Source organism: Melanotaenia boesemani, chromosome 15, assembly GCF_017639745.1.
Source record: "Melanotaenia boesemani isolate fMelBoe1 chromosome 15, fMelBoe1.pri, whole genome shotgun sequence".
Taxonomy (NCBI): domain Eukaryota; kingdom Metazoa; phylum Chordata; class Actinopteri; order Atheriniformes; family Melanotaeniidae; genus Melanotaenia; species Melanotaenia boesemani.
In genome coordinates, this window is record NC_055696.1 from 29,920,868 (window position 1) to 29,942,257 (window position 21,390).

Genomic DNA, 21,390 nt, shown 5'->3' on the forward strand with positions numbered 1-21,390 from the left:
TGATGATGTGATGACAGTAAGACGACATGATGATGTAATGACTAAGATAATGAAATGGTGATATTACGATGCTATGGTGATATCATGATATAATAATTATACAATGAACATAATAATTATACAATGACTGTATGATGAAATGGTGATAAGATGGTGATGATTTGATGACATGATGAAATGATGAAAGTGTGATGATGATTATATAATGATGTTTTGATGTTGCAGGAATGTTACAGGAAGTAAAAACCCACATTTTCTAACAGTATTCAGAATGGAGAGCAGAGACTTTTTAAAAAAGAGATTTTTTTCACCAATTTGGGATCTTTTCCATCCATCCATCCATCCATTTTCTACCACTTATCTGGGGTCAGGTCAAGGGGGCAGCTGCCTGAGCAGGGAACCCCAGATTTCCTCCCCGGCCACATTCACCAGCTCGTCCGGGGGGGATTTTGCAGTGTTCCCAGGCCATCTGAGAGAGTAGTCCATCCAGCGTGTCCTGGGTCTTCCCCAGGGCCTCCTCGAGGTGGGACGTGCCCGGAACACCTCACCAGGGTCCAGGAGGCACCCTGACCAGATGCCCGAGCCACCACATCTGGATCCTCTCAATGCGGTGGAGCAGCAACTCTACTCTGAGTCCCTCTCGGACCACCAAGCTCCTCACCCTATCTCTAAGGGAAAGCCTGGCTGCCCGGGCCCCATGCACAAAGGCCCGGCCACCAAGCACTCGACTCCATGCCCTTCCTCCAGGCCTGGCTCCACAGGGTGGTCGCGATGACCCACGTCCAGGCAAGGGAAACCTAGGTCCATAGTTTTTCGTCATCACAAGGGTGCTTTGAGCAGAGCTTCATGGTCCCTCCCCTAGAAACCTGCTTGCCATGGGTGACCATACCAGGAGCATAAAGCCCCAACAACATAGCTCCTAGGACTGTCAGGACGTGCAAACTCTTCCACCACAGTAAGGTGGCAGCTCAAAGAGGAGGTGGTTAGTTATTAGTGAATGTGTGGGTAGTTGGGTTATTCTGTTATGTTCAGTGTGTGTGTGTGTATGTGAGTAAAGCAGGGGGGAGCAAACATGTTACATCTCCATTCATGGTAATTTGCTATTGCCAATCAAAATACTGGATTAAATACTTTCTAAAAATGTTGTGATACCACTGTGCTGATGGAAAATATGCTATTTGTTTTCTCTTCTGAGTTTACATGTGAAACTCAGGCAATGTATTGCTTACCTGTTTCCATCTCACATGATTATGGTTTCAGATGTCATCTTGACGGTGAAGAAGATGATGAAGAATATTATTCTAATGTTGCTGATGATGATGATGATTGTGTTTTAATATTTTACGGTTTAATGTAGGTTCTTGCATAGTTTATGTTATGAACCTTTATTGTCTAGGGGGGAAAAGGGCCAGTAACAAAGCAAGATGGAGTCAGGATATTTATAATAAAATAAATGTATTCCCGTATTCACAATATACACAGTGAAACCCAAAACGTAAATGTAAACCAAAGACAAAGTATCCCAAAAACAAACAAAAACACTCTGACATTAACTTAAAGCTCGATTAAACACAAAATCAAATGTAACTCAAGGTGTCCTATAATAGGTGTAAGCCCACAACGGCAATTGCACAGACACACAGAACGTTATCCAAACTAAAGAGCTATTCTATTCTATTCTATTCTATTCTATTCTATTCTATTCTATTCTATAGTCATTTAGCAGACGCTTTTATTCAAAGCGACTTACATTTGAGAGTAAGAACAACACAAGCATGAATTCAAATAAGATGAGAAGTCATAATTAAGTGGTAGTCAGACTGCTTTGAGTCCAGTTGGACCCAGGTGCTGTCATGTAGTGCTAGAGGCAGTGCATAATTTTTTTTTTTTTTTTTTTTTTAAGTCATTTTGTTTAAATATAAGATTACTATTTCATCATACAATATCATCTTGGGCTTGGTTGAGCCAAAGAGCTGGACAAATCTTTCTAACTCATTCTGAGTAGAAGAGTTGACTGTTGAACTGACTGTACCAACCCTGACTGAAATCAGTGCTTGTTCAAGAGCTATTAAGCTAAACACTCTATCCACAAATCAATCACAAAAAAACCACACTGGGTGGCAAACAGACAAAGAGTTCTGTCCCAAGGTGGCGAACTGTGTCCTGATAATACACAGGTGCCTTGAATTATGGCAATCCACAGCTTTTGAAGGTGAGGAGTCTTCCTGAATGGCCAGCCGCAATGGGTCCTGAACAGCCAGCGACCAATCCTGGTGGAGAAGGGCAGATCTATAGTAGAGTGCCTCTAGAGAGTGGCGCCATCTCCGTTCACTGCAATGGTTCAGTTTTTTCACAGCAATGGCGGCGTATGGAGCCCCTCAAAAGTTCCGGGAAGTTAGCAAAAGCTAAGCGACGGTCAATGTATTTCAATGGAGCAGATTGTCGGAGCTACACTTCTTCAAGGTAAAATGTTTTAATAGTCATATTTCCATATCAGTTGTGCATCAAAATCAACTTGACAGGAGTAATTAAATATGTTGACGGATTGTCACCGTCTAGATTAATATATTTAGAGATTGTAAACCGATAAAAGTTTATGCTAGCACACTGATAGCAGCAGATGCCACAGGCTGATGAATGGAAATTCTGTTCGTCAATATAAATTGATCCAATGCCGTTGATAGCGAGGTTAATGTGTAGGGAGAGCGATTGTAGTTACATTTTTATTTAATTTTAATGTATTTATAAGGCTGTGGAATTATGGACAGAGATATGAAGATGATTCTGTATGTGGGTCATAATGTGTGACCACCGCATTTCACACATTTAACACTACAGGCCAGGCCAGGCCAATAATTACACCGTTCATTTTACATAATAACTAGAAAGTGAGCTATTTTGTGGAATAGTGCAGCCCATACAATTATACAATATTAGGGCTGTCATTTGATATTGCAGGGTGAAAAGTTCAGTCATATATATTTACTATATATTATACTATTATATATTAATTATGTTGTATTATCAGTGTATATCAGTTACCTTCACTTGGTGTTGTGTGGTCAAGAAGCAGTGATGCCACTTCACAACCTTCTTGTGCATGCTTTAGGCCAGGAGTGCTGAAAACGTGAGACTGAAAACATAATGAATGCAGAGTTTTTCAATCAGTCATACTAAACAAATGTCTCTAACAGGTCATATCATCTTGCAAATATTTTGAAACCTACAGGAGGAACACTTTGTTGTGGAGCATCAGGCCAGGAGTATGGGGTGGACCATAGGGAGACTGAAAACATAGTAAGGTAGGTCAGGTATAATAAATACCAAATATATAAGTTTTGTAATGAATGTATGTATGGCAGAGCAGTTGAACTAGATTGTATTAGATTGTACAAATGTGCCTTAGGAAATGGGTGATGATTATATATATATTACTGTAATGAATATGTAGTTTACTATTAATTAAAGAATCATACCGCATTACTGCTGCATGCTGCACATCGGGAGAACCGAAGAATGGTGTTGGCTGGGGAGGAGCAGTGATGTAGCTGGGGCTGGTAGTTTGTGAAGCAGGGGCTGGTAGTTGGTGAAGCAGGGGCTGGTAGTTGGTGAAGCAGGGGCTGGTAGTTGGGGGATTTATTAGCGTAGCAGTGTTGTGGAAGGTTGAGGAGCAGTCATTGTTGGGTGTGCAGGCGGACCATGGTGCTGGCTGGGTTGTGGATGGTGAGGGATGAGTGATGTGGGTTGGGTGCTGTTAGGCAGCTAGATAAGTGTTGTTGGTTGGGTGGTGATAGGTGGGGGATTGCTGAGGGTGGCTGGGTATATGTAGGTGGAGGGGCAATGATGCTGGCTTTGTCCTGAAACATTTTCAGCAGTTCTGGGGTTGCCTGACGTTAACTGGGATACTGTTCTTCTTCACCTTCCTGGTTTGGCCACTTTTAAGTGTTGTTTCGTGTCTTTTTTCCTATATTCTGCAACCTCAACCATATAAATCTCCCTGTGATGTGTTCTCTGTGTTTAATTTAAAAATATTAAACTTCCCAATGATATGGTCTTTGAAAATGTGTAAATGCATTGTTTTAATATGATTACCTCACATATTTTTTGTTTTCACAGTCCCTGATGGTGGTCAAATATATCCTGCTGACTTTGGCCATCCATATTTTCCTTCTGTCCCTGTCTTTGGGGAAGCCATACATACGCACGCCTTTCTCTGAGCGATTGGAGCATCCCCATGCAGCACAGCATACCATGGTGAAGACTGTATTCAAGGATAGCAGAGAAAAGAAATGGCTAAACATGCTGATCTAGTCGAGTTTTATGCTATTGTAAAGGAATTCTTTTAGGTATTAAATGCATTTGGAAAACAAAGGGTGTTTGTCTGATTTATTATGTAAATGTAGGGAGTAAGTCTTGGGATAGTTAACAAATAGTGATAGAAAGCCATGTATTTTCCATGAATTGAAATCAAAATTTTATTTATTTGCCATGGATTTTCTGTAAGAACACATTATATTGTGAGTCCAGACTTGTGTAGTTATCAGTCTGCCTCAGTCAAAATAAGTCTTAAGACTTAAAAGCAATTCACACAAGTAGATACTAATAAGTAAGAATAGATAACCCATTTATTTGAAATGAATTGGGATCTAAATTTTATTTATTGGATATAGATTTCCTGTAAGAACAGTTATCATTATGCTGTGAGCCTAGATTTATTGTGTAGTCACTTGGTAAATCATTGTCGTCACCTGTTGGTATGACACAGTCAAGTCTGAAAGATAAAGTTAAAAAAAACAGAAAATATTACGTTTTACATTGCTGTTGATGTCATACAGGTTTAGTTAACTTAACATGATTCATATCAATGAACACAACTATAAAAATATTGCAAAGCAAAGCCTTCATTGATCGTTATTTACCGATTATCGTAGTTTTCTTATTATTTTGTATTGGCCGCCAAGCACTTCCTGGAACTGGAAGGCTACATGGACCACGTGATCGGCAAGCGTTTTGAGCTTCCGCTGGCGCCACTCTCTCTCTAGAGGCACTCTAATCTATAGGTACCCTCAGCCAATCACCTGGAAGCACTGGCACAGCAGCATTTTCATACACAGCTTCAGGCTGACAAGCCTGGGAACCATAACACTTTATTATTTAATTTATATTTATTATATTACATTTATATATGTTGCATTTTATGTTTAACTGAAAAAATTTAAATATTAATTTGTAGTCTAATTTTGATTTTAAAAAATATAGTCACCTTTTACATAATTAACTAGTTGATATATTTTATATATAATTTATAATTATAATATATTATAATTTAATAAGCATTTCTTTAAATATTTATTAGTTTTGTTGATTTTTCATATTTTGTGATAAAGATATGAATACATTGTGTAATCATGTTATTGATTATGTCACTAATACTTTGCTAAGCTGACATTTTGGCAACATAAGGGGACCCAGCAGCTTGCTTCTGGTCTGGTCACCGTTGTTCTCTGAGACTCATCTCTGCAGCTAACTGTCTTGTGCATGTCTGATGGAACAAATGCTTGCCTGTTTAAATCACTGAAGCTGTCATACCGGCTGCATCCACCTACACCCAGTACAGCACCTAAAGGCATCCTGTGCAAAGTGATGCAAAAAATAAGGAAGTTAAATACTGCCAAGAAACATAATAAATACTGCCATGTCTCTCTGAAATGTATTAGTTTGTGAACAGCTTTGTGGGACCTTTCCTACCCTTCTTTCCTCAAACCTAAACTCTCCTGTCTCTCACATAAATCAGGGAAGCTGAAGATAATATTGCACATGTCAAGCAAATTTTTCCCGTCAAGCTAACATTTGAAATTGTTAAAGCTGCCCTCCTTCTCAGGATGTGTGCAACCCGACTGCAAGACACTGCCACTGAGGCATCTTCCCATTTTGCTTTGTAATTGGAGAGAGCTGCTGGCCTGTAGAGAAACACATAAAAAGTGAATCACGGGAGACAATTCGATTGTCTTTTCTTTTTTAAAATGGTGTTGAGCCCAAGAACGACACTTAATGGAGATCTTTAATGGAACACTGTGCTAATGTAATAGCCTGATCTGTCCCACTTAAAGCTAAAGCATCTCAAGAATGCTGATTATTTGCTAATTAACTGGAAATAAATATGATTTGTGTGATAAGAGTCTAGTTTGCTCATCTGTTCATGATGCCATAAATGCAAAGAATCCAAAAACACAATGTAATAAGGACTTTACTGCTTCACTGTTGTTGTCCATGTTTATTAAATTATGTGAAAGTATCAGTAACATGGAGGCTATCAAGTTTTCTCACAGCAGGAACCCAAACCTGAGCCATCCAACGGCAAAACGACATCATTCCAGAAACCGGAAAGCTATCAGAGTTCACTGCTTGCCAGGGGAAATATGATTATAGTATTCACGTTTATGTCATCAGTCACAGAGGCGGATAAAATCATACAAAACCTGCAACAAGAGATGAAAGAGGAGGAAATTTCTTAGATACAGATGTCCACACCAAAGTTATTTATGGAAGCTGATTGTTGCTAGGATGAGCGGCAGCTTTGCCCACCTGGTGCTCTCGTCTCTGCTGTGGAGGGATCACGGCATCTGAGGTTGCCTAAAAACCTTTCTTCTGATAAGAAGAACACCTACAGACAACCAAAATGCTATTTTATCAGACTAATGACACTACGGTTTAGAAATAGTCTGTGTAATGGACAGGATCCGTCATCAGTTGTGTTTAGTGACACAGACATTAACGGGAGAAAATGAGAACATGTGTGAGTGATTCTGCATAAATACATGTCAGTTTTTTCTGCTTTCAGCTGAACTCTTCATTGATTCTTCCATCTCCCTCAATCCCAGCTGATGCTGGAATATCCAGATGGCTGTCAGCCATGATTTAGTGTGGGGTGACAAGGATACTGTCTTCTACAGATTGTAGAAAGACTCTTAAAATGAAATGAGAAATTTTTGTATGAAAAGGCTGAAGGTCAAACTGGATGCTGATGATCTTGGGTTCCTCAGGCAGTACTACATTAAAACCAGACATGATTCTCTACTGGAAACCACTGCATGGACTCAGGAAGACTTCCAGAAATCACTGTCTGTGAACACAGTTTACCCTGAAATCCACGAATGCAGGTTAAAGCTCCATCATGCAAAGAAGAAGCCAGATGTGAACAGGATTCAGAAACAGTGCCATCTTTTCTGGACCAAAGCTCATTTAAAATGGTCTGAGACAAAGTGGAAAACTGTTCTGTGGTCAGATGGATGAAAATATGAAATTCTTTCTAGAAAGCATGGACGACGTGTCCTGCAGAATAAAGGTCCATTTATGCTCCCTTACATGCATAAATAGTGACATCCTCATACATCCGTGCATGTTTTGCATTGCCATAGTTGTTAAGTCAGTTCCTCCACTAGTGGGCAGTGCTCAGTTCAGAGGTCACTCCTCTTCTTCTTCTCTGGTTTGTTTCTTTCCCTGGTCACATGTCAGATATTCTGCTCAGCACTGCCCCCGTGATTTCAGGTGGTAATCCTCAGTTTTCTGTGTCAAGCAACGGATAGCTAAGCTCACTGAAAATGGACCAAATTATGCGCGTAACAGATGCAGGAGACGGACAAAACTGTCCGTCTGTCTGTGTTTCCGTCTTCTGCGTCAAGCATAAATGGGCCTTAAAGAGGAGGGGGAGCACCCAGCTTGTTATCAGTGGACAGGTGAAAAGCTGCATCTCTGATGGGATGGGGCTGCATTAGTGTCTATGGCGTGAGCAGCTTCCACATCTGTGAAGCTCCATCAATGCTGAAAACTACATGGAGGTTTTAGAGCGACATCTGCTCACATCCAGACAATGTCTCTTTCAGGGAAGGTCTTGCAGATTTCAGCAAGACAATGCTGAACCACATCCTGCATCCATCACAGCAGCATGGCTTCACAGGAGAAGAGTCCGGCTGCTGAACTGGCCTGCCTGCAGTCCAGACCTTTCACCAATACACAACATCTGGAGCATCGTGGAAGCAGAAATCCAGCAACCAAGGTCCTCTCCTAAAAACTTCAGCAATTGGTCTCCTTACTTCCCAGATGTTTACAGACAGAAGTTAAAAGAAGAGGGGATGCTACATAATGCTAGACATCACCCAGGAACTACTTTTTACAGATGGGTTGCTTCCATCAAATTCAAAATGAGCTCATATTTTCCATGAAATGGTAAAATGTCTCAGTTTCAACATGTTTATGTTCTAATGAGAATAAAATATGGATTCATGAGGTCTAACTTCATTGAAATTTGAGTCATCCATGCCACAATCACCCAAACATACACGCATTCAAACACACACGCACAGATCTTTTGACATGCAGCACTTCCAAATCTCCGTCAGAGCTTCAACCATGGCCTGGGTGAGGTGGGGGACATTGAGTCCGAGTGGGCTGTGTTCCGTGCCTCTATTGTTGAGGTGGCCAGCCGCAGCTGTGACCGCAAGGTCGTCGTTGCCTGTCGTGGCGGTAACCTCCAAACTCGCTGGTGGACACCAGCAGCGAGGGATGCCATTAAGTAAATCAGAATCATTTCCAGTGAGGGTTGGACTCCACCAAGGCTGCCCTTTGTCACCGATTCTGTTCATAACTTTTACGGACAGAATTTCTAGGCACAGTCGAGGTGTTGAGGGGATCTGGTTTGGTGGCCTCAGGATTGGGTCTCTGCTCTTTGCAGATGATATGGTTTGATGATGACGGCTTCATCGGGCTGTGACCTTCAGTTCTCACTGGAATGATTTGCAGTCAAGTGTGAAGCGGCTGGGATGAGAATCTGCACCTCCAAATCCGAGACCATAGTCCTCAGCCGGAAAAGGGTGGAGTGCCTTCTCTGGGTTTGCAATAGGGTCCTGCCCCAAGCTGAGTTCACATTTCTCGGGGTCTTGTTCACGAGTGAGGGAAGGACGGAGCGGGAGATTGACAGGCGGATCAGCGCGGCGTCTGCAGTGATGCGGACTCTGCATCGGTCTGTCGTGGTGAAGAGGGAGCTGAGCCAAAAGGCAAAGCTCTCGATTTACCGGTCGATCTACGTTCCTACCCTCACCTATGGTCACGAGCTGTGGGTAGTGACCGAAACAACAAGATCCCGAATACAAGCGGCTAAAATGAATTTTCTCCGCAGGGTGGGTGAGAAGCTCGGTGATCCGGGAGGGGCTCAGAGTAGAGTCACTGCTCCTCCGTATCGAGAGGAGCCAGATGAGGTGGCTCGGGCACTGGTTAGGATGCCTCCTGGACGCCTCCCTGGTGAAGTGTTCCGGGCACGTCCTACCGGAAAGAGGCCCCGGGGAAGACCCAGGACATGCTAGACGGACTACATCTCGCGGCTGGCCTGAGAATGCCTCAGGATCCCCCTGGATGAGCTGGTGAATGAGGCCGGGGAGAGGGAAATCTGGGTTTCCCTGCTTAGGCAGCTGCCCCTGCGACCCAACTCCAGACAAGCGGCTGAAGATGGATGTACGGATGGCACTTCCAAGTATTTAAGTGCTTCTATACACATTCATAACCTGAAGGCAACACATTCTATTCCAAATACAGTCAATTGTCCATTTATCAATAAGCCACAATGTTAATAGTCTAATCAGCTCTGGAGCAGTGTTAGAGGAAACCAAGACCAACATTAACCAGAGAGACACTAAGATAAATCAGGTAAAGCTTACAATGTGAAGCTACATTACCACCTGTGGAGGCGGTGTGTATCAATTCAAACCAGGATCTGTTCCCTCTATTTGCTCAAAATGAGACCAACACACTAAATTTTGACTGGATGCTGCTTCATAGAACAATCATCCAACCGCAGGAAAATACCGGTTTCCAAAGTGGTATATTCTGTAGATGATGAGTCAGCTATCTGACAAGACAAACCAAAAGGCTGAAAGACTCACAAATCAACAAATATCTGCAGCACAGAAATGGCAAAGCAGCACAATGTTCTCTGAGAATGTTTATAGATTCCATATTATCTTCATCTCTGGCCCGCAGGAACCACTGCCCTACAGGTTTAGATGTTTCAAGCTCCATCACACCTTATTCAACTGAAATGGATCTCAAAAGTGTGTCCTTATGTACAGCTCAACCCTGTTAAAAACCCATTTATTTGAACCAGATGGGTCAAAAGATTTTATTAATTTGCCCTGCAACTTTTGAGCCCATGAAAAACGGGAGCTGTACCAATTAAAGGTGTCGTTTTTTACACCTTTACCTTTAAATTGGGGAAAGAGGAAACTCTCTTCAACCATAGTGGGGAACGACAACACACAAACACACACACACACACACACACACACACACAAAAAAAGCTTAGATAGATTTTCCTCCAAATATAGAAACCCTTTTATTTTTTACAGTTCCAGAAAAAAATATGATACAATTCCATTTTAATTGTACAGTTTGTTAAATACCTAAATACACTTTTACAGCTGCAATGTCAGTAGAAAAAAATATTGGATATTCTTTAGATACAAAATGTACACTCCCCACACATCAAGATGCACACACCTAAAAAGTACAGTGTGACAAACCAACAGAGGCCTTCGATGAGCAAATAGGGGCCTTTGACTAACCAATAAAACTGTAGCTGAGCCAATGAAGGCAATCAATGAACCGACAGAGGCTCTCAATAAATCCACACAAGTCTTTATTAGGTCGACGGAGTCTGTCAACTAGCTGACGGAGGCCTTGGAAGAGACGAAGGACGCCTTGGACAATGGAATGGACGCCTTGGACAACTCTGAGTCCATCGACTAGCTGAGCGAGTCCATCGAATAGCCGGCAGAGGCCTTCAACTAGCCGATGGAGTCCTTCGATGAGCCAATGGAGGCCTTGGACAAGCCGATGGAGTCCTTCCACAAGGCGACGAAAGCCTTCAGCTAGCCGATGGAGTCTTTCGACAAGTCGATGGAGCCCTTCGAAGAGGCGATGGAGGCATTTGATGACTGAGTCCTTCGACTTGCCGACGGAAGCCTTCGGCTAGCCGATGGAGTCTTTCGACAAGTCGATGGAGCCCTTCGAAGAGGCGATGGAGACATTTGATGACTGAGTCCTTCGACGAGGCGACGGAAGCCTTCGGCTAGCTGATGGACTCTTTCGACAAGTCGATGGAGCCCTTCAATGAGTGGGGAGTCCTTCGACGAGGCGACGGAAGCCTTCGGCTAGCTGATGGACTCTTTCGACAAGTCGATGGAGCCCTTCAATGAGTGGGGAGTCCTTCGACTAGCCGACGGAAGCCTTCGACTAGCCGACAGAGGCCGTCAATGAGCCAACGAACTCCTTCGATGAGACAACGGAGGCCTTGAACGAGCAGACAGCGGCCTTTGACTAACTGACTGAAGCATTTGTTAAGCCAACAGGGCTCTTCAATGAGCAAAAGTAGGTCTTCAACTAGCTAATAGAAGCCCTTTGACGGTAGGAAAGTGGTTTTTTTTATGGACTATTTGTTTTCTTTAACAGTTTTTTTTTATGTTCTCAGAAAAGAATTGCTGTGGCAGTGTAAATATGTTGAATTTCCTCAATTACAGTGCATAAAAAGTGGAATAAAACGATCATCATAAAGATTTAAATCGACCCGAGTTACAGTCATATGTGACAAAACCATAATATACATGTGCACAGAAAAACAAACAAAACAAATATATACTTTTGTAAACTTATTCAACTTCAGGGGGGACAGACGAGAACATTTTGCTCAGAGAGTTCAGACTGAGGTTTATCAGCATCTCATCTAATATCCTCAAAATCCTCTGGATCTGGTCCCATAGAACTCTTCATCGTTATCATCACAATGACTGACAGAATTTAAGGAGGTGGTCATATTGTCAAAAACCAAATATGTCGAGTAGATTAGGGCTGATTAGTTCATTTCAGGTTTACCCGTCAACTGTTACTTCAAGATGCATTTATTGAGTCTTTTAAATATTCTTTTCTCTTCTTATCCAACATTTAGTTTGTTTTTTCTTAAGCTGTTAAAACTTCCTCAGTTGCTTTCACGTGGCTTCTGTTAGCTGCAGATTTACTGTCTCGCCTGTTGCTTAAGAAAAAACTGTTTTATGTCTACAGTTCAAAATAAAAGTAAATAAAGTCATGAATATTTAAATGCCAAATAACTCAAAATTGTATTACCTCTCAATAACTGCATTGTTTTTAAATGAGTGTGTCTCTATAGACATACCCAGGTTTCTTACCCAGCTTTCAACATGTCTACCTGTTACCTGCAGTAAGAGCAGGAAACAGTTGGTTTATCTTTATGTATGACATGTAACAATGTCAAAGTGGAGGGTGGGTGGGGACACCCGTTTCTCACCTCCTTTATGCTCTTTTTGATTTTCCTTTAGTTTCCCTTGCTGTATGACCAATTTGCTGCACATTAGAAGTACTTGGATAAGTTCAGAAAAAGTTACGGTTACACAGTAATATATACTCTCCTGTTGGAAATCAGGAGAATGGTGGTTGCAAATGTGACACTTTAAAGACTGTTTTTAACTCAGCTTAAAACACAGAAACCAGGTCTCAGGTTTGACATTCAACTCACACACACGCACACATATATATATATATATATATATGTGTGTGTGTGTGTGTGTGTGTGTGTACACATATATATATATAAAAATGCAAAAATGCAAAAACTAAACTAAGAATGTTTTTCAAAAATATAAATAATGATCGTTTCATGTTGTCAATTTAAAGCAAAGTGAGCAAACGAAAGAAAAATCTAGATCACATCAATATTTGGTGTTTCTTCCCTTTGTCTTCAAATCAGCATCAATTCTTATAGGTACACTTATAAAAAGTCAGGAATTTTGTGTTATAGTCGGTGGTTGGCCAAGAAAACTGAGCACATCAAGCTTATTTACCTTTGAAACCAGAAGATGTCCAGTAATGACATCAGCTCAGAACTAGAAGAAACGCCTGGAGTAGTCTGGCCAGAGGTGGTCTCCATGGAAGAGTTGCAGCCAAAAAGCCATACCTCCGACATGGAAACAAGGCCAAATGACTCAACTATGGAGAAAAACATAGCAATCAGGGTGCAGGAAAATGGCAGCAGGTGCTCTAGACTGATGAATCACAATTTAAAATATCTGGCTGTAGCAGAAGGCAGTTTGTTCGCAAAACGCTGGAGAGTGGTACAATAATGTCTGCATGCAAAAATGAAGCATGGTGGGGGTTCCTTGCAAGTTTTGGGCTGGATTTTTGTAAATGGAGTTGGAGATTTGGTCAGGATTAATGGTGTCCTCAATGCTGAGAAATACAGGCAGATACTTATCCATCATACAATACCACCAGGGAAAATTGGCCCCAATTTTTTTTCTGCAGCAGGACAATGACCCTAAACATACAGCCAAGGTCATCGAGAGCCATATTCAGTGTAAAGAAGAAGAAGAAGTCCTGGAAGGGAAGGCATGGCCTCCACAGAGCCCTGTTCAGAAAAGATGTCTGGAATTACATGAAGAGACAGAAGGATTTGAAGAAGTCTACATCCACAGAAGATCTGTGGTGAGACGTTTGAAAACATCTATAAGCTGATTTCCTTCAAAACCTGTGTGCAAGCGTACCTAGAAGAACTGATGCGGTCTTGAAGGCAAAGGGTGGTCACATCAAATATTGATTTAATTTAGATTTCTCTTCTGTTCATTCACTGCATTGTGTTAAGTGATGAAAATAAACTATTATCACTTCCATTTTTCCACATTGATTTTTGTTTACAGCATTCTTACACAGAACTATATATATATATATATATGTGTGTGTGTGTGTGTGTGTGTGTGTGTGTGTGTGTGTGTACTGTATATATCTTAAAAATTCCAGAAAAAATAGTGCAAAGTCAGTTTTCTTCTATTATTCTAGCGCCATCTAGTCTCAGCTTTCCTCCTCTTCTGTCTTTGTGATGCATATCTGGAAAACTTCCACATAAAGTTGGTCAACGTAAAAAAGGATGATGGTGGAAGAAGATAAGACTGGATCCACATCTACTGACTCAGAAAACACAAACTGTACATTTTTTTTTGTTTACAAAAACTCGATCAGGGAAGGAGTGATCCACCACAACATCCGGGAACAAGGTGAAAACAACAACAACAATAAAAGCCATCAGCTAAAGCACAAAACAAAATAAACTATGAGGGAACTATGGAGAACACTTGATTAAAAACAGAAAAAAACCTGAAGTTAAAGGATTTATAAAGTGACGTCAAACACAACATTTTCATGAGGAAAAAACAATAGCATGTCTTGATTCAGAGACAAGCGGTCCATCAGGCTGCTGTAGCCTCTCAGCAGCTCTGGTGGGGAGAAGTCTGTAGCTCACAGCCAGCAGGTCCAGGCGGTGCGTTCACTGACTTTCTACTGTGAACTGCTCCTTTCTTTGCTGTTGACCCACACATGAAGTCCTCCTTCGACAAGGCACTAAGATTTCTTTCAAGTTTATCCTTCTCTAAGTGCTTTATGCATTTTAAACGCTGACATTCGTCTTCATCCAACAACTACCTCGGCCAGCTTCTCCAGAGTCATTCCGCCATCCGTCTCTGCTCCTACATACACTGAAGTGGTGCGTCAGCTTGGCTGCCGGCCAATCAGCCGACTGCCTGCTGCTTGGCCAGGCAGGGGTCTGTTGGTGGCGCTGCGAACCGACGCTCAGCCGACAATACCACCATCACAGCCTGACAGGCCCTGATGCTGCAGCCAGACCTAAGTTTAACCTCTTCTTGGCTACATATGTAGTGCCCCCCGTACAAATATGTGCACTACAGAAGATCTTTGTACACCAAACACAGTTTCACCCCCAAGCAATTATATAGGAATGTAACAAAAACATGATACCAGCACTGTCCACATTAGAGCTTCTGCTAATTTCTCCTCTTCTGCAGTAATCTCACGTCTCAGGATTATTTAGAGACCAAAATTATGCATACAGGCCCTTTAGTTGTGAAGATAAACTTAATTTATTTTGGGTTTGTCATTTCAGAAAGGAAGGACAAAACATAAGTCTCATCAGGATGAGGTTAAACCTTTCTCATGTGATAAAATGTGGTCTGACTGCACCATGAGGGCAGAGATCTGGGATCAGACGGCGTTGAGGGACAGAAGACGAAGTCAGCACAGTGACAAATCTGAGACGTAAATACAGAGAGGAGGAAGAGGAGGACGTGGTCTCCTCTCTTTCTATTACCTCCCCGTAGCTACATCCAGACGAGGGTTTCAGCAGGTGAATCTCAGAGTGGTTCTGCCTGGATTCACTGTATGTCACAACCACTTTGGCTCAGCAGGAGCCCCACCCTCCTCCATCACTCCCCAGGGAGGTTGTCAGGGCTGAAGAGACACGGGGGATTCAAAGGGGAAAGAATGGAGAGGAAGGACAGAGATGCAGCCATGCAGGCAGATGGAGATGGACGTGCAGAAGGAAGCAGGTGGTGGAGAGAGATGGAGAATAAAAGAGGTGGAACAGAACAGATGGAATAAAGGAAGGGGGAGCGATGTTGGATAATCACTGTGAGGCAGACCCATCAGTCAGAGATCAGCTCCGTCTTTCTTCCCCATCCTGCATCGTTCTGAGCATCCTGAAGAGAAATGGCTGTCACGTCAGCAGCAGGTTAGCGGGAACACCCAACCCCATCACCACAATCCCCACCAGCAGCAGCAGCTCCACGGCTGCAGGGGTCCAGACTCCGAGAACGCCAGGGCCTCAGTTAGTGCCGCGGTTAAAGTGCTCCAAGACGGTGGAGTTGGTCCTCTCAAACAGCCACTGCTGGCTGGGGGAGGAGGGGTCGCAGGTGTTCATGAAGACCCGGCGCTCATTCGCGTTGCTGTCGATGCAGCTGTTACTGATGGGGTGATACAGACTTCTGTCCTGGAGGATGAGAGGTGAAAACAGAAGGTTCAGTGGAAGGAAAACTACAGGAACTGACATTACGGTTTCTACTGTCAACAAATATCCTCTGTCCTGTCATTCACATTATCCTTTTATTTCCTCTGATTCTAGAGCTGATCGCTCCCTTTCAAGCATTCGGACCAACACCAGCGTTATTCAAGAGAAGCTTGTTTTGTTTTGAGGGACGACGTGGAAGCTTTTACATTTCGCTATTTACAACTGCAAACAATCTATTTTATGTCAACAATAAACCCCACAAATACAGATGTGGCCTCCTGCGTGATAGTTTAAGTGCACAGCAGCAGCATTATGAGCATCCAGAAATATCCATCAGCTTCAGTCTGGGTTCTGTGACAATGTGAAAAACTTTGGCAAACAACTAAGTGTTTATTTACAGCTGTGGTTTTTAGAAGGGGAGACAGACAGATGTGTACCTTCCTGTAGCGCCACAGCTGGTTGCCCTTCATCCCGTGACAGTCGTACAGTGTAACAGGGCTGTTGTGGGAAATGGCATCGAAACAAACTTTTTTAGAGTGCATAGGGTCCCCCACCCGGATGTCCTCCCTCCAGCCGAAGGTGAAAACCTGCAGGGAAAACAGTCAAACCTGTGATGTCACATTTATTTTAATGTAAAAGTTCACATTTGAAAACAAATATAAAAGAATAACTCAGTCATAGAAAACAATGACTTGAAAAATTCTTAATTAAGTCCAGAGGGAAACTGCTATGTTGTAATGAGAATTTTTCTTTTCTTATATAAAAAATTAAATAAAGCTTCAGTTTATATAGATTTCTCATATACATATATATTCATCACATATTGTTCCTTCTGTGTTTAGAAGGAAGCAGCTTCACAGCTTTAAATTCATCCTGCTGACTTTTTACCTTATAGTTAGTAAATCCTGAACATTTAATCCTTCTTCCTCATAAATATTTGATTTTATAAATATATATGAAGAAATATTTTAACTGTTGCTGTTTAAAGAGAAAACTGCTGCTAAACCTGTTTATGTGTTTAGTGCAGGGGTCTGCAGCCTTTCCAATCCAAAGAGCCATTTTCCCTCAGCCAGCTAAATAAAACTCCTTTAGAGACGCAAAGAAGAACCACATTTTTATTTTCATTTTTAGGTTTTAAAATAAAGAAAAACATAAAACCTTTATAAAAAAAAGGATAAACAGACTTTCTAATAAGGGATGTAGATATTTGTGGAAAATGATGTAAAAGAAAAAAAAAGTCCCTGGTTTCCAACCTAATGACAAGAAAGATAGATTAAAAAAATATTTTAGCCACGTATTTAGAGGCTCTCTCTCTCTCTCTCTCTCTCTACATATATATATATATACATATATACACACACTGCAGCCAGAATGTGGCACACCTGGTGGAAACTGGACGTAAAACTGGTAGTGTGCCATTCCCACCAAGTTTTATTTATTTTCGTCCAAAGGTTACCTAAAATTTTTCAGAATGTCTCTTTAGTTTATTCTTTATGCTGTCACTCAGGTCTCTGAGTTGATTTCTTTTTCTTTTTTAAAAACTTTCAGTTATGGTTAAAGAAGTGGTGGAATATGAATTCAGTGTTTGTGTGTCTTTTTTTTTTAACCTGTCCAGCATCATGACAGCAGAATAATAAAGGGTGTGGGTGTGTATGTGTGCGTGCAGTGTTGTGGGTGTGTATGTAGGTGTATGTATTACCTGTTAAGCCCGACGGACCCACCGGTGGGTCCAACAGGTGTAAACACAAGTTCATGTGTGTAAAAAAGTTACTTTAGTGATGTAAAGATATTTTATTTATAATGTGTCTCATAGAAGAATACCTAATGCCACTAAATCAACTCTCCAAGTGCATTTAGTCAACAAAGTATTTGTTTAATAACAACTTTAAAATACGTATGTAACAAACAACAGCACCACCATAACCAGTAACACCCGAAACAAAATGCAACACAACGCGTGATCCGTTCACTCCACCCCAACATATTGGGTATCAAATGAAACTAGAAAAGCTGCACTTTCATATGATACCAAGCATAAAAAGATTTTAGTGAAGCACCTCACGTCAGTCCCAAAACAAACACAAAGCTAACCGTCGCATATCACAGCAGCCTTATCAGATAGCATGTTTATCACCAAATACACCAAATCCCAAAGCTATTCTCACAGTCACATATTTTATTTCCTTACCTTTTTGTGGTCATTTTCAGTCTATCCACACTGTTCTTCGACCAAAACTCACAGCGTAGTAATCCATAATGGTGAAACTGCGTCATGTGCTAACATGTCATATGCTCCCATTCACAGCCATTTTGTTGTCTTGTTGTGGGTCTTGGCAGTGTAAATAAAGTTTGGTCAAATTCTACATCTTACAAGCTTTCCAACGATATCTTACACTTGAACGACACTTTATCTGTGAGGTATAAATACTTGCGCGTAAACAAAGGAGCATCATTGCCATTTTGCTGCAGTTACGCACGCGGGTGCACCAGATAGAGCCAATATCGAACAGAGTTCATTTCTTTGCTTCATTATAACTTTTTATCCATTTAGAACGAAGGATAAAAGTCATAAACATGTCCAAGAAATTACAAAGAGCCAAATACACCGTGTTAGAAGTTCTGGAGGAAATACAGACACAGCACAATCTGGCACAGTTTGGGGATCCAAGTGGCCAAATAGAAAGTCCGCCTGGTACTATCCACACTAAAACCTGCATAAAAGCTATGAGCTTTGTTCTGTTCTCATGAAACTTCGTACGGTTGTAGTCAAGGAGTTGCTGAATCCATGCAGTGGTATCTTTATGCACAGAATGATTTCTGTCATGATGTTTTCATCTGTGTACAAAAAAACAAAAAAATTGCCGAGGATATTTTTTTTTTTTACCTATGGTTTATGACAATTTGCACAGGCATTAACATTCACAATGTTTCTGATACTGGATTTATATTCCATAGGGTCTTACCTATCCACTGAGACCACGCTTATGTATATTGACCTAAAAATTACAGAGTTATTGTTGATTTAATTTGGGTAGGTCTGTTCAGGCAAACCACACCTCCAAAAACCCTCGGGCTTAAAGGGTTAAACATTAGGGGTGAGTTGTGTTGAGTGATCATGCAAATGCAGCCACTCCGAGGATCAGAGGCAGCCCAAGAGGGCCCCAAGCCCGAGGCAACCAGTAGCTACCACAGAGACCAGAACCGAGACTGCCTATCGCAGGAACGGCAACGTGTTCAGACAGAAGGAGGTAGGAAAACCGCAGCCAGAGTCCCCCACCCCGCCAGGGAGCACAGGCCCCAGGGGGTCCCAGGCAGCAATCCACCAGCCCCGCCAGGCACCAGCCCCCCCATGCATAAGCCAGGGACAGAACTCAGGGTCCCGCAAGCCCAAGGGCCAACCACCACCCTGGGGAAGGTCCGGCCTGACACCCGGGGCGGCAGGGCCAGTCTAGACAACTGCCCACCGCGGGCCAGTGCCTGTCCCAGTGCCCCCGGCCAGGTACCCCTGAGATCTTAATGCCCCCCAAATCCTCCACCACATCCATCTCTCCAAAATTCACACCCCAGACCAACCCATCCCTCTCTCCTTCCCATCCATGCTGCCATCCCACTCCATCCAATCCCAATCCATACCCCTAATCCCATCCAGCCCGCAAGCTCCATCCCCCACCCACCTCTGAGGAAGAAGTGGGCATGAGGGCAGGGAGCCCGAGACAGCCACATCAAGAAACAACGATGCACCCCTCCACTTCATCCATACCCACATCCAGAAACATTCACCCCTCACCAGTGTTTAAAACAGACACCCATACACGCACACACATTTACAGGGTCCCCCGGTGATCACATGCCTTTTAAGTGATGGCTTGTGAAGTATGAATGAAGTATTTTCATTTGTCAAACAAAGCTCAGAAAACAAACAGCTACACCAGAAATTAAGAATAAAAACTAATCCTGACTTCCTTTGGTTGAGATGTGTAAACAAGCGGCGCTCCTCTGGCTCGCCAGCACCGAGTTCTCCAACTCTTCTCGTACACCAACAGGGACAGCTGCCAGAGAGCTGCTGCTGATTTGGAGGCAAATCCATTTCTGGCTGGCACTAAACAGAGCTCGCAACTGTGACACAAATTAAACTACAATGCATCTTTGGATAAAAGCAATTAAAGTGTCAGAGCTTAGAGACGCAGTATTTCAGCTGCAGAAACAAAAGGGGACATCCAATCCATTAGGGTTGTATTATGAGCTGAGCTTCAACACCCTCAGTGAGGAGTCCTTTGGAACAATGCTAACATAATGAAGCTGCTGTATGTCACATTTATCTGTGTTTAAAGGAGACGGCAGCAATGCTGTGACGTCATGAGAGAATCTCATCTGACCACATTCCACTTGTTTCTTAGCTAAAATCTCGAAAGAGTACTTGGTTGAACAGAGATGGAGTGATAACATCATTGGCAGAGTGACGTTTTCTCTCCCATCAATGCTCTGCTGAGGGATTATTTCTGAATCTTCTACAGATCAGTTATTCATCTCTTCTCTGAATGAAGATTGTCATTAAGCGGCTGCAGATGAAAACCAGAAGGATGTAAAAAGCAGCTCAGGGATGGATGTCTTTACACAGCAGGAGTCCTCAGTGGAAATATAATACGGCAGAAAATTAGTTGGAGACAATAATAGTATTAAATCTGATTAAATAAGGAAAATGTGAAGATAAAATGTGAACAGAACACATCCTTATACAGAGTCTGTTAAACCATCCAGATACATAAACAAGATGTAGGAACAAAATGAAAAGCAGGAATGAATATTTTTGCATCTATAAACATATCTTTTTATTTACTTATGATTCCTTTACTTCTACACACACACACACACATATATCCTGGAGTACTCACCTGTCCGTGGCTCCAGCTCACGTCGCTCCGCCCCTTTATGCAGCTCTCCAGGCGGATGGGACTCCCAGACACAAAGTGTTTGCTCTCCATACACAAACTGTTACCGACGTTCCGGATCTGCAAGACAAACACGGAGACCAGGAACGTCACAAACACCAGGAAGACGTCAGGAGTTGCTGTGACTCTTATCAGGGGAACAAAACTGATGTTTTCTGGTTCTGGTGGGAAACATTATTTAACGTCTGTCCCCTCAAAACAGTTAGAAAAAAAATCTTTAGCAGCAGGTTAAAATAAGAGAAGAAGAAAATGTTTATTTTCAAACTTTAACTTAAAGAAAAGTTCGATCCATCTCGATTTATCAGCTATTTTTAACCCTAAAAACATTTTTTTTTACTATTTTTGGTCCACCTTGTTTCTTTGGTTTTATATAAATACCAACCTTTTAATCCCAGTCAACATTCAGACATTTTTTTTCAGGACAGCCTCAGCTGTCAGATTATGAGGCTACAATGACGTAAAATCTATATCTATATCAATAGATATAGCAGCATAAAGGCCGAACAAAACAACAAAACGGTGACCATGCCT

At 42.0% G+C, this 21,390-nt stretch overlaps 1 protein-coding gene and 1 long non-coding RNA gene across 3 annotated transcripts in view; both read right to left on the reverse strand.

Annotated features, from left to right (window-relative positions):
• Positions 1–2,182: 2,182 nt before the first annotated feature.
• On the reverse strand, positions 2,183–3,604 carry LOC121654853. Its single transcript, XR_006013028.1, has 4 exons — positions 3,477–3,604; positions 3,228–3,286; positions 3,043–3,133; positions 2,183–2,270 (listed from the first exon to the last, which is right to left on the reverse strand). It is a non-coding gene; the product is annotated as an uncharacterized LOC121654853 (long non-coding RNA).
• Positions 3,605–10,369: 6,765 nt separating this feature from the next.
• The window catches only part of LOC121654825 (polypeptide N-acetylgalactosaminyltransferase 10-like), a 109,839-nt gene continuing 98,818 nt past the window's right edge, over positions 10,370–21,390 (reverse strand). For both annotated transcript variants that reach the window (XM_042009157.1, XM_042009158.1), the window contains 3 exons: positions 20,803–20,919; positions 16,348–16,497; positions 10,370–15,892 (listed from right to left, as the gene is read on the reverse strand). In XM_042009157.1, the coding sequence (XP_041865091.1) occupies positions 15,728–15,892; positions 16,348–16,497; positions 20,803–20,919 (432 nt within the window). In that variant the 3' untranslated portion in view covers positions 10,370–15,727. The remainder of the gene's footprint in view (positions 15,893–16,347; positions 16,498–20,802; positions 20,920–21,390) is intronic.